Raw genomic sequence first — 13,160 nt, 5'->3', positions numbered from 1 at the left:
TTCCTGTGTGCCTGGCAGGTATGTGCGGGAGAAGACGAAGACCGGGGTGGACATGCGTGTGGGGGTGCACACAGGCACTGTGCTGGGGGGCGTCCTGGGCCAGAAGCGTTGGCAGTATGACGTATGGTCTACCGACGTCACCGTGGCCAACAAGATGGAGGCTGGTGGTGTCCCCGGGTGAGTGTTCCTTCCGTGGGCAGATGAGGGAGGGGGCACCCCATTCACCCCTCAGAACTGTGGCCCAGACAAGGGACTCGGGGCCTTAGAGAAGGGCCCGCCCCCCAAGGAGCGGCGTCCTCTTCGGGGTGCCTGCTGGCTTGGTCTGAGGTTGGCCGTGGTGTCTCCTGCTTGGAGTCTGCAGCTGCCTGTCTTGTCATCCCCTTTACTCACTTGTGGGGTAGCCCGGGCTCTGATGTCACCACACATGTATGCCCAGCCTCCCCAAGGGCGGTATTACTAGTGACAGTCCCCAGCAGGCCTGGAGGCCGTGGCTCGAGCTCACAGTGCACCTGCACTCCGCACCTGAGCTCAGGTGCAGAGTTGGCCAGGCTGGGCCTGCCCTTGGGGAGGATGGGCTAGGGAGGCGGTGGCACCTTCCCCGCCTGGGTCAGGGAGCTCCCCTCAAGGGCAGCTGGGAGTCTCCCAGTGGCGACTCCCCAGAAATGGGCTCGCTGCCCCCTGCAAGCAGGTGCTGCAACTGAGGATCCTGCCGGGCGGGCAGCAGTGGGACCTCCTGGCTTTGGAGGTCAGGCAGACCTCTGCATTGCCTCTTCCCATTCCACACTGTCTGCGGCCTGCGGGGACAGAGCTGTGTTCTGCTCTACACTGAGGCTCAGAGATGGGGGCAGGTGCCCCCGCGCCCCCGCTGAGGCCTCCGGCCGCCCTGCAGGCGCGTGCACATCTCCCAGAGCACCATGGACTGCCTGCGGGGGGAGTTTGACGTGGAGCCCGGTGACGGAGGCAGCCGCTGCGACTACCTGGAGGAGAAGGGCATCGAGACCTACCTCATCATTGCGTCCAAGCCAGAGGTGAAGAAAACCACCACCCAAAATGGCCTCAACGGCTCGGTGAGTCCCAGCACCCCCGGACTGGGGGGCGGGGAGGAGGGGCCACAGGAGCATGCGGAGGAGTGGGCAGGGCGCGTGAGCTGAGACTGAGTCCCACGGCGCAGGTGACCAGAGGGAGCCTCCTCACGGGGCGGGGCTGGGGAGGGGGTGGAAGCTGGCGTGTGGGGCAGACGGTGCCTGTCCTTCCTGGCAAGTGGGAATTCGAGTGACTGCCCGTGTCCTGCCCCTGGAGGTGTGTTGGTGGCGCTCAGGAGAGTGGCCAGGTTGCAGTGAGGGCCCCCTGCATGGAGGAAGCAGCTGAAGCCGCCAGAGCAATGTGGGTGCCGGGGAGGGAGCACGGGGCGGGAGCGGGGAGGCCACGGGTTGGGACAGGTCCTGGGGCAGAGGGGCCGGCAGCCTCTGCACTCAGCGTTCGTCGCCATTCACATGCAAGCAGAAGCCGTGGTATTGCACGGTTCCGTCTCGGACCCTGAGGAGAGCCGACACTTCCGCTGGGCTGTTAGCCGGGCGGGTTTCTTCTGAGACGGGCACACTCACGTCGGCCCCGCGAGTGTGCCCTCTCTGATCACTGGGAGCTCCTCGTGGCGAGAGAAGAGAGCCCACCGTCACGTTGTGACGTGCATCAGATCTGCCCACGCTGTGGCCTGTCCCTCTTGGGGAACCTCGGTTTGGGTGGCGGGCCGATTCCGGCCATCCTCACCCCGGCGCTGTGCGTAGGGATGGAGACAGCCCGCTGCGACTCCTGTGAGCTCGCCTGGGTGGTTGGCTTCTCCGTCCTGTAGGGAGAGTCTCTAGGTCACGGCGGACTGTGGAGAGGCAAGGTTCACAGATTGTCCGCCTGCTCTGCTGCTGTCACAGGGTCAGAAGTGATGCCACGTGAGCCGCACAGGGAGGGGTGACAGCAGTGGCCGCACTGGAGGTCACAGGCACACACTTCCGTTTGCAGAAATCCGTCCGTGGGGTGTAGTTGAGGGAAGTGACCGATGAGGAGGAGAGAGAGAGCAGGTATCTCCCAACGGTACTAATCCAGTCTCGCCAGTCTGGGCGTCTGAACTGCCCCAGAGACAGCTCCCGAGTTTGGGTCTTGGCCACAGCTGGCCCCCCTGTCCTCAGCGGCCCCTCGTGCATCTCCACTGTGTGTGCACATGCGGCTCAGCTCGCAGGTGCAAAGCCGAGCTCCTCCTCTTCCTCTCCACACTGAAACCGCTCTCCCACCCCACACCGTCTTCCTCGTCTCAGCAGCGGCCACTGCATCCATCCTTCCAACTGCTCAGACAAAAGGCTTTGAAGACGCCTTAACTCCTCTTTCTACCATCTACGAGCAAGTTCTGTTGGCCCTTCTTGCAAAGCAGGTCTCTAGCCCCCCACTTCCCACAGCCCACGGCTCCCACCTCCGTCCGAGCCACCGTTGTCTTGTGTGGGATCCCGTAGTTGTATCCCACCCGTCGCCCCACTCCTGTCCTTGCCCCCTGCCCGCTCGTCTTTCTCAATACAGCAGCCAAGTTGATCCCCCTAAAGTGTGAAGTGGAGCCACGTCACTCCCTGCCCAGAACCCTTGCTGGTCTCCCATCAGAGGCACAGCCCACTCCCGACAGGGCCCTGCCCCCTCACTCCCTGTGCCCCGCAGGCCAGCCAGGCTGTGGCTCAGGGACTCCAGGTGCACGCCAGTCCCAGGGCCTTTGCCCCAGCTGCTCCCTCCTCCTGGAACCCCCACCCCTAGATGGCTGCTGGATTTGTTCTTCAGGTCTCCCCGACCTGCTCTTTGTAGTCGCACCCCCACCCATCGCCGGGCCCCCTTTCCGACTTACTTTCTCCAGAGCTTGCGCGCGCTCCTCTCACGCACTGAGGTTACATGGGATTAAAACTTACTTGTGTGTGGGTCTCAGCCTTTCCTCACCAGAATGTGCACTCTCAAGGTCAGGGCGTTCGGTTTGTGTCCCCAGGAATTAGGTCAGTTCCTGTCACGTAGTAGGTACTCAGTACTTATTAAGTGAATTAATGGACGAATGAATGACTGCCCTGTGTGATTGCGTTTAACTTACTCTGTCGAGGAAAATACTGTTTCAGAACTAGGAATGGGGCCCTGTTTGGTGTGGCTCAGGGGATTGAGTGCCACTCTGCAAACCAAAAGGTTGACAGTTCACTTCCCAGTCGGGGCACGTGTCTGGGTTGTGGGCCAGGTCCCCAGTTGGGGGCATGAGAGAGGCAACTGACTGATGTTTCTCTCTCTCATGGATATTTCCCTCCTCTCCCCTCTCTCTCTGAAAACAAATAAATAAAACCTTAAAAAAACTTTTTTAAATTGAAAAAGTAGGAATGGGAATACTCAATTTTAATAGTAGAAGTTAATACTAGAAAATTATTGAGTTTAAAAATTAATGTTCTAAAGGGGGAACTGAGTAGTGCAATTTCCAAGCCTCTGAGACGTCTGAACTCCAGTGAGGAGATCGCAGCCTGAGGGCAGATGGGCCACAGGATGGGGCAGGCAGCCGGCAGTGTCTGTGTGTGACCCATGTGGCCACGCCTTCCTCCCGCAGGCCCTGCCAAATGGAGCGCCACCCTCCTCAAAGCCCAGCTCCCCTGCCCTCATCGAGACCAAGGAGCCCAATGGGAGTGCCCATGCCAGCGGCTCCACGTCAGAGGAGGCTGAGGAGCAAGATGCCCAGGTGTGTGTGGGGCCGAGGGCCGGGGTGTGGGGCGGGGAGGCGGACGCTGCCACAGCAAGGGTCCCGTGCCCAGAGCGGGAGAGCTGGCCCCCAGCCCAGGCCCTGCTCCCATTAACAGTGCAATCCTGGCAGGTCACCTCCCCCCAGGCCCCGCCCCACGTCCCCTAGAGTCGGGGGATGACATCAAGAGGTGCTCACCTCCGAGGCCCTGCCCAGCCCTGCTGTCCCAGAGTCTGGTAGATAGGAGGGCCGGGAGGACATCCATGGACACTCCTACAGGACCCAGGGTGGTTTTGGAAGTGAGACTTCAGGGTGGAGCTCCCCTCTGGCGAGGTCCCCCTCCAGGTTGCACGCCCACATGGGGGACTTCTGAAGGGATCAACGTGCCGTGTACCTGAGGCCAGGGTCCGCCTGGGAGCGCACTCAGGATCTGGCCGTCACTAAACTTCCCGATGGAGTCCCTGGGGCAACTGCTCAGAGACCGCGTCTGCCTCACTGAGGCTGCTGTGTTGCTGCTGGGGAGGGGAGCTGGCCCTGGTCCCTCAACATCAGGTGCTGGGGGACAGGAAGGGAGACAGAGCTGCGAGGAGACTGAGCCCCACAGCATTCAGTCACTGTTCCCCACTGTGATTTCTTGATGGAAAGTGGGGATGCAGACTCCCTGTGACTCCCTGACACGGACGCAGAGTTTTACTGCCCCACGGTTTTTGTCCACACAGTCAGCCAGTGTCACGGAATATGTCTTAGGAACAGAGACTTTTGGTGCTGGGGCGGACCACCCGCTTCATTTTGCAGAGAAGGAAATTGGGGGCTAGGGAAGCGTGAGTTACATGGGGTCCAACTGGCAACCAGGGGCCCCGAGGTCAAGATGGGAGTCTCAGTCTGGCGCACAGGCAACTCCACGCGCCTGGTCTCGGTGCTTGTTTGGAGTGATGGCTACATCGTCACAGTGTGGATTCATGTTTCGGGAGTTAATGCTTGTCCTTTGTGCCTGGGAATAAAGATGGCAGTGGACACCCCAGCCCCACCACCCCACCAGGGACAAGGACATTCCCTTCTCTCCCATCACTTCCTCTCCCAAATGAACCACGAGTGCTAGGGTTGGGGGTCACACACACCCTGTGGATGTTGATGTGTGTGGCTGTGACACTCCCATCCTCGCAGCAGGATGTGCAGTTGTCCCGAATCCCAGGTCTCCGGCTTGGGAGCCCGGTGGCCGCTCCCCTGCAGTGCTGCCGTCAGTGGATGACCAGTGCAGGGTTTCTGTAGGGGCCACGGGCCTGGGACCGGGTGTCCCAGGGAAACCAGGAAGGACCTCCGCTCTGGGTCCAGACCCAAGCAGGAGGGAGCTGCACGGGAGCCCTGGGAAGACTCTCCTGGAAACTGGACACCCCAGCCCCGCCCCGCCCCCTTAGCTCTGCCTCACCTGCACTGCCTTATAGGCCAACAACCCCTCGTTCCCCAACCCTCGCCGGAGGCTGCGCCTTCAGGACTTGGCCGATCGAGTGGTGGACGCCTCCGAGGACGAGCACGAGCTCAACCAGCTACTGAACGAGGCCCTGCTGGAGCGGGAGTCTGCCCAGGTGTAAGTGTCCCCGGCGCCCCGTGCTCCTCAGCACCTGCCTTGTCGGGCCCTGGCTCAGGGCATTTGTTAGCTTGACTGTGGCCCCTTCAGGTGGGCCCAGGTAGGTGTGGCATTTGTGTTTCACGGGGCTTGTTTCCACTGCAGAGTGAAGAAGAGAAACACCTTCCTCCTCTCCATGCGGTTCATGGACCCCGAGATGGAGACCCGCTACTCGGTGGAGAAGGAAAAGCAGAGTGGGGCTGCCTTCAGCTGCTCCTGTGTGGTCCTGCTCTGCACGGCCCTGGTGGAGATACTCATTGATCCCTGGTGAGGGAGGGGCACTGCAGGGCCCAGAGGCTTGGGCGGGGGGACGATGGGCTTCCTAGGCCAGAGGCATAAGGGACACGGGCACCTCAGATGGAGCCTGATGTAGGGATGCAGACCTTCTCTGTTCCTTGCCACCCTCCAGCGCAATAGGCCCAGCTGCCCTTCGGCCCAGGGAATGTGGAGGACCGTGCCCTGGACCCCCGTTCTTCTCTCTGTTCCCAGGGTTCTGGGGTAGCACCAGCATCAAAATGGGGATCAGACCAGGGCTGAGAAGGCCGAGGGTCAGAGCATTTAGGGGGTTGGAGACCTTGGCTAGCTGGGCCTGAGTGGTTCTGGGGTACAGAGGTGGAGGCTGGGGACACTTCTCAATGTCCGTCACCAAGACCGAGTCTTGGCTCGTCTTGGGACAGATTTGAGGCTCCGGGCACAGTCTGGTAGCTCTAACACAGCAGCAAATCCCTGGGGCAGGGCGGGTGTTCCAGAGTCCCTGCCTTAACTGCTGACACCGGCTGGAAGGCCAGCCTGCCTCAGCCAGTCAGCAGCTCTCGCCTGCTCAGGGATTCCCCCATCAGAAAGGGGCAGGTGTGGAGCCTGTTCCAGTTAGTCTGGGGAAAGTAAAAGAGCCTGGGACTCCCATGGCCCTCGGTTCTGGACACACTTGACTGTTGTACTTCTCGTGTGACCGCAGGCATGTCACTGAGTGTTCCTAGAGCATCGGTTACTCATCTGTAAAATTGAAGTTGAAGAGGGTACTCAGGATGACAGTGCCCGCCCCAGCTGACCCTGAGGGGTGCTGTGTGTCTGGGGATACACAGTGAACACAGCACACAAGAACCCTGTCCTAGCGGAACTTAGTTCCCGAAGGGGAAGAGAAACACCACGAGTGATCAGAATGTGTATGCAGACAGGGAGGAGGGGAGACAGGGCGCTGTGGCGAGGTGCATTCTGGGTGGCTTGCATCCTTATATAGGGTGTCAGAGCAGGCCTCGCTGACAGGGCGGTCCTTCAGGGACAGCCTGAGGACAGGTAGAGGTGCCCAAGAGCCAGGCACTGGATTAGCAACACGGAGGTTTCCAGGGCTCTTGGCAAGAACACTGGGTGGAGAGAAACCACACAGAAATAGGTGTGAAAATGAGGGATTCGGAGATGGTGAGTTTCTTGAAGCTCAGGGCTGAGATGGACTCGGAAGGACCACATCGACTGTTAGGATGAGCGCGGTTCTCAGGACAGTTCTCAGTGGTGCTTGGCAGTACAGGGAGCTGCTGTTCACGCCCTCCTTCCATCAGAGCAGCGGGCAGCACGCAACTCCCCATGAACCCCTTCCCAGGTGTTCACTGGGCTCTGCCCAGAGCATCTGCGAGTGCACCCTTCTCTGGGCAGCGGCCTGGCCAACACTCGCAGCTCGGGAGGGTCGCACACCCCCAGGCCCTGTGGTCGGCGGGCAGGCCCCGGTGTTGCCCAGTTTCGGGTGCAGGCTTGTGCCTTCTGTCCAGGGCCTGCCTTCCACTCTCCTTAGCTCACTCGTCCAGCCCCTCCCCCATTCTCACTACTCCTTTCAGTCCTTTCCCTATTAATTGCCTTCTCCCCGTTACAGGCTAATGACAAACTATGTGACCTTTGTCGTGGGGGAGGTTCTGCTTCTGGTCTTGACGATCTGCTCCCTGGCTGCCATCTTTCCCCAGGTGAGCAGCACTTTTCTTTTTGGCTTAGAAGTCCCCCCGGAAGTGAGTGGTACTTCCTGTAAAAGTAGGTGTTGGTGGAGTTCTGCGTCCTATCAAATCCTTACAAATGGATTTCAGAGCATCTCTTAGGACGGCTCAGGATGATCCATCCATTCGTTCATACACATCTGCTGGGCACCCCCTCTGAGCCAGGCTCTGGGGGCCGACACTGGCGCACGAGGGGGTGTGTCAGTCTAGAGAAACGGGAGCCTGTTCAGAAGGGCAGTGGAGGCCCAGCTGGAGGGTTGGCCCCAACTGTGAAGGACCTTGAAACCCAGACAGAAGGATTAGGACTTATTTCTGTAAGCCCTTGGGGTGCCATGCAGAGTTTTTGATCAGAATGACAAGGCAAAAGAAGTGTTAATCTGGCAGGCAGCTCACCAGGTGGTGGAAGACTTAGGTATACTGATGGGAAAAGCAGGAACAGCCTGGTGGAGCTGGCTGGCCCTGAGAGTCCCTCTGTTTTAGCCTTGTCATTTGGAGATAAGGAGCAGGCTGCAGCCAGCTAGTGCTGCCCACCTCCTGGGCTGGCCCTGAACCTTCTGTGGAAGGGGTTCTGCTATCTGGAAGCTGTGACATTTTATAAGTACGTCACATAGGAGCAACAAAGAGCACCAGGACTCCTGCGCTCCCTTCTCCGCTCTGCCACACTGTCGACTCTGTTTGATACGCACGCACAGCACCCCTTTCCAGGTTCCTGGGAAGCATGGGGGCACAGGTTCCTAGGAGAAAAGGCTCACGCCCTCAAAACTCCATTCCTTTTAGTCCTTCCCTAAGAAGCTCGTGGCCTTCTCGACTTGGATCGACCGGACGCGCTGGGCCAGGAACACCTGGGCCATGCTGGCCATCTTCATTCTGGTTATGGCCAATGCCGTGGACATGGTGAGTTCTTGCTGTCCTTACTGAAGGGACACTCCCAGCTTGGTGGGGACAGGCCTCCACACTGGCCAGGAGGAGCAGCCTCTCAAACCGTTCCTCCACCACAGGGCACCGGTTTGGAGTGGCATTAGGTTCCTAAATCGATCACTCTGGCCAAAGGGGCTCTTCTCCCCAGGAAACCCGAGACCAACCCTCTTTCCCAGAGTTCAGGAGCCCAATGCCCTGTGCCAGGTGCCTTACATGCTCTGACTCAGTTTACATTCATCACTTAATCTTTATAACAACCCCAAAAGGTATTAAGTGTAGTTTCACATGAAGAACTAATGCTCAGAGAGGTTAATCCACTTGTTTTTAGTCACACAGCCAGTGACAGTCAAGATTGAAGGTCTAAATCCCAGTCCTGTGTTTTCCTCGTCCATATGTCACTACTTGCCCAAGGATTCATGAGCAGCAAGGGCGGTAACCCTCTTCCACTGTAGGAGGGGTCCCGGGCAGCCTCCATCCATCTGAGTATGGCCAGCCCTTCCTAGGGCTGGGGAAGACAGCTGCACAGAGCCCAGGTGGCTGGAGGCAGACATGGTCCTCTTCTCTGCTGTCCTTGATTTGTGTAAACTGCGGGTCCCAAGAAAGGGTGGCCAGATGCCTTCTCACGGAGAAGGGAAGGCAGTTGGAAGCCAAGATCTGTTGATTCAGAGCCACCAATCATCACGGAGAACTGGGTGCTGGGAGCTGTCATTCATGTTCACCTGTCAAGTCGTCACAGCTCCTGCCCATTTTGGTAGTATGTACTACACGGTCCCCAGATCTGGGCACCATGCAGGACACCTGGAGATCCTGTCACTCATGGAGGGTGAAAAAAACCTGGGAGTTAGGGAGACTTTCACACGCTAGAATCCCATGTTGAGAGCTCCCCCAGGGCCAGTCACAGGTAAAGGTTACAAAGAGTAGGCTTCATTGTCATGGACCCACTTTCTGCTGACCACCCCTGCTCAGCAGCAGGACCAGTGGCCAGCTCCAGACACGGCCGAGGCCTGGTGACTGGCCGCCCCAGTGGTCCCTCTTCAAAGGTGTGATGTGGGCAAGGGCACGTTGGACCTAAAACCTGAAGACTGGACACCCCCCTCTGGCCTTACCACTTGCTGACTGTGCTGCTCTGGGCGCATCTAGCCTGAGTTTTCTCTGCAGTGGTGGCGATACTAAAAACACTCAGGAGTTTTTGTGAACATCAGAAGGCACAGCCCTTAGGAGGAACGACTGGCGTTTGCATTGTCGTCCTTGGTGAATTTCCCCGCGCTCCTCGGCGTTTCTGAGGAGCTGCGGGAAGCAGCAGCTGAGCGCACACTGCCATGCCAGCCTTCTCTGACCAGTGTCCCCTGACCCTGTGTTCTCCCCACGGTCCTGGCCTCCAGCTGAGCTGCCTCCAGTCCTACACGGGACCCAACAACGGCACTGCAGGGATGGAGACGGAGGATGGCTGCACGGAGAACCCCAAGTATTACAACTATGTTGCCGTGCTGTCCCTCATCGCCACCATCATGCTAGTGCAGGTCAGCCACATGGTCAAGCTCACACTCATGCTGCTCATCACGGGCGCCGTGGCCGTCATCAACATCTATGCCTGGCGCCCCATCTTTGACGAATACGACCGCAGGCGTTTCCAGGAACACGAGTAAGATGAAGCTTGTCTGGGAATCTAGATTTTCTCCTTCCTTTTCCCCACCCCCAAGCCCCCATTTCAAAAGGGGTGGGCCCGCTCTGAGGTGGCTTTGCATCTCTAAGGCTCATCCAAGGGTTCATAGGGGAATCGGGGTTCATGGCTCCTCATAGATGTGCCACCGAATGGCTGTGAACCTGGGACAGGTCTTCCCATTTTGAAGAGTGGAAGATCTGGGCTGCCTCCTTGTGTGGCCGGGCACCGGCCCCTGGTACCCAGGTGGGGCCTGAGCGTGCTGCTGTCTGTCCAACAGCTTTCCCGTGGCCGCTTCAGAGAAGATGCAGATCCTCTCCTCCCCGGGGTTCAACGACACCGACAGGTAAGGTGACCGCTCTCGTCCCTGGTCTGCACTTTCAGCCCTTCTCGAGAGACAGGTGGCACTACAGGCCCAAGGGCCACGACCTCAGCCCTCGGAGGCATGCAGCTGGGCACATGGAAGCAGAGAAGCTAGGGTGTATTTCTGTAGGAGGGCTGGGCAGAGAGTGATTTAAACACAGACTCAGCCTCCCTGAGTCAGAGAGGGAAGCTCAGAGAGCAGCGGCAGTTTGTTTGGAGGGTGGGACAGAGAGCCTGGAATGAGGAGGGGACAGAAGTCAGATGGGCGGTGCCACACTTAACTGGCAGGCGGGAGGAGCAGAACAATGCGGAGAAAAGCACACTGCCTTCGATCCGGAAGACCTGGGTGCTTAATCCGAGGCAGTGGTTCTCTGGGAGCTGCAGGCAGCCCAGTTTCCTGCGTCCCAGTTTTAGCTCTTAAAGCGGATAGTGGACTAGAGGCTCTCCAAGGTCCTTTCTAGCTCTAAAATTTTAGAATTTCATGATTCAGCAACTTGAAACAAGTAGGTCTTAACAAAAGATTACTTAACAGAAGACGGAGAGAAGACTACTGAATGGGTCTGTCACAAAAGAAACCTAAGTAGCCACTAATAAATCAAGAACATTTAAGTAATCAGTAAATCCAAATGCAGACCATGACAAAAGACCATTCCTACCGGTGTGGCAGGAATCGAGTCTGATCGTACCAAGTACAGTGGTGACTCGTATACTCATCACTGGAGTATAGGTGGGCATGGCCATTTTAGAAGACCACTTGGAGTTATTTAAAGTAGACCCACATATACAGGTCTGTGCTGGGATGTATATGCCAGGATTCAAAATAGCACCCCCCCCCCCGCGCACACACAACAAAAACAATCCAAATTATATATGTAGTTAACGGGAACATAAATTGTGTGTTCACACAACGGACTACTACACAGTAATGAAAATAGTGAACTATAGCTCCACGCAAAGTACAAGGATGTGATCTAAGGAAGCTTCACTGCTCAGTGGGAATCCAGACTTGAGGCGAAGGCGCTTAAGTTTCTAGTGCCAGAGGTGACGGGAAAAAGCACAGCCTAGTTGGAAGAAAAGCCCTCTTAAGAGGGCAGCAAGGGCATTCTTTCGGTGGCATTACTCTCTGCCCCGCAGGCTGTCCCTGGTGCCTTCTAAGTACTCGATGACGGCCATGATCTTCGTCATGATGCTGAGCTTCTACTATTTCTCCCGCCACGTGAGTGCCCGCACACCCTCCGCTCCTGTTTCGCTTGCAACCTGTCAGGCCACCTGCATAGCAGGCCCAGTATCTGAGAGCCCAAGCTCCGAAAGGAATGCTGGTTTCTTTACCCAGTACGGCATGTGGCCCTGTCAAGCCACCACCTCTTTCCTGAGATACTGGCAAAACAGTTCTTGACCTCTTCCTGCTGACCTCTAGCCTGGATAAAATGTCTTCACCAGGCCAGGAGCTCATGGTCTTCTCTCTGGCTCTGGGAGTTACTAACAGACTGACCAAGAACCAGAAGAGAAGGACAAGGGTCTGAACTTTTTTGGTTAAAATGGGAGGTAGGGGGGCGGGTGAGCAGGCACCCGTATGAGACAGGATGATAGGGCCGGGATTTACTCTTCCACGTTAGCTCAAGTGCCACCCAGTGGTTTGCCAGGGGAAATACATCCTAAGCCACTTGGCCAGATGGGACCTGCTGGGAAAGGGACTCTCCTCCCTGGGCTAGGTGATCCCCACCACCCACAGGTCAGACCTGGAGCTCCAGTTAGGTCCCAGGGGGTTCCACACAGCCAGAGGCCCCTTCGAGCTCTGCTCTCACCACGGAGGCCAGGATCCTCACTGCAGCGGTGGGGTGGCCTTTCGGTCAGGTGGATTGGAATTTCTGGGTCGTCCTCATTTCCCATGGGGAACCTCTCAAGTTCCCACAGCTCATCTTCCCATCAAATGGCCAGCTCAGAGTGCATGCCTTGCTTGTGTCTACAGGTGGAAAAGCTGGCGCGGACCCTGTTCTTGTGGAAGATTGAGGTCCATGACCAGAAGGAACGTGTCTATGAGATGCGGCGCTGGAACGAGGCCTTGGTTACCAACATGTTGCCTGAACACGTGGCGCGCCATTTCCTGGGGTCCAAGAAGCGAGATGAGGTGAGTGGCCTGGAGCCGTGAGGCTGTGTCTTCACCTGGCTTTCTGCCAGGGAGCACCCCTGAACCCAGGCCTTCTCGTGGCGTGGTGGTGGCCCCTCTACAAACGTTGGGTTGTGAGCCACACTCCTCTGTGAGGCTCCATTTCGGCAGACGGAGCCTCCGTCAGCTGCGATCTCAGCAGAATGCTGCTCTCAGTTCACGTCCCAACTCCATCCCACCCTCTCACACTCGGTGCTGTTACAGGGAACAGAAAAGCTATTTCTGATCTAGTCAAACTTGTGATGAAAGCTATTTTCTAATAATGCAAAGTTGGGATAACCCAGGAGGAAGTATGTCCAAAAAGCTGAGTGACCTCTCATGGGTGTGGAAGATAAATTCATTTCCATAGCACATTATTTAATCTGCTTCTTTGAGCACTGTGGCCCTGCCTGTTTTTAGGAGCTGTACAGCCAGTCTTACGATGAGATTGGAGTCATGTTCGCCTCCCTGCCCAACTTTGCTGACTTCTACACAGAGGAGAGCATCAATAATGGCGGCATTGAGTGTCTGCGCTTCCTCAATGAGATCATCTCGGATTTTGACTCTGTGAGTGTGCATCTGCCTCCTGCCACAAAGCCGGCTGGTTCCAAATGATACCTCAGAACAGGCTGCAGCAGCCAGAAGTTGGAGCTGCTCTGGTTGGCCAGTTTCCCACATGAGCCCCGTCTACAATGCACGGGCTTCTGTGCCATCTATAAATGCGGCTTCTGGGGGCGTGA

General features: G+C 57.4%; 1 protein-coding gene across 2 annotated transcripts in view; it reads left to right on the top strand.

Moving 5' to 3' along the window:
• The window catches only part of ADCY3 (adenylate cyclase 3), a 60,387-nt gene that overhangs the window by 43,422 nt on the left and 3,805 nt on the right, over positions 1-13,160 (top strand). For both annotated transcript variants that reach the window (XM_053666929.1, XM_053666928.1), the window contains exons 7-18: positions 19-177; positions 890-1,067; positions 3,605-3,733; positions 5,176-5,318; positions 5,463-5,624; positions 7,219-7,306; positions 8,111-8,227; positions 9,634-9,893; positions 10,192-10,257; positions 11,409-11,490; positions 12,244-12,402; positions 12,841-12,987. In XM_053666929.1, coding sequence (XP_053522904.1) covers positions 19-177; positions 890-1,067; positions 3,605-3,733; positions 5,176-5,318; positions 5,463-5,624; positions 7,219-7,306; positions 8,111-8,227; positions 9,634-9,893; positions 10,192-10,257; positions 11,409-11,490; positions 12,244-12,402; positions 12,841-12,987 — 1,690 coding nt within the window. The remainder of the gene's footprint in view (positions 1-18; positions 178-889; positions 1,068-3,604; positions 3,734-5,175; positions 5,319-5,462; positions 5,625-7,218; positions 7,307-8,110; positions 8,228-9,633; positions 9,894-10,191; positions 10,258-11,408; positions 11,491-12,243; positions 12,403-12,840; positions 12,988-13,160) is intronic.

This window comes from Artibeus jamaicensis, unplaced genomic scaffold (assembly GCF_021234435.1).
Source record: "Artibeus jamaicensis isolate MK-2021 breed Jamaican fruit bat unplaced genomic scaffold, CSHL_Jam_final contig_465, whole genome shotgun sequence".
NCBI classification, from domain to species: Eukaryota; Metazoa; Chordata; class Mammalia; order Chiroptera; family Phyllostomidae; genus Artibeus; species Artibeus jamaicensis.
The sequence above is the reverse complement of the archived record's forward strand: the minus strand, read 5'-3'. Positions and strand labels throughout refer to the sequence as shown.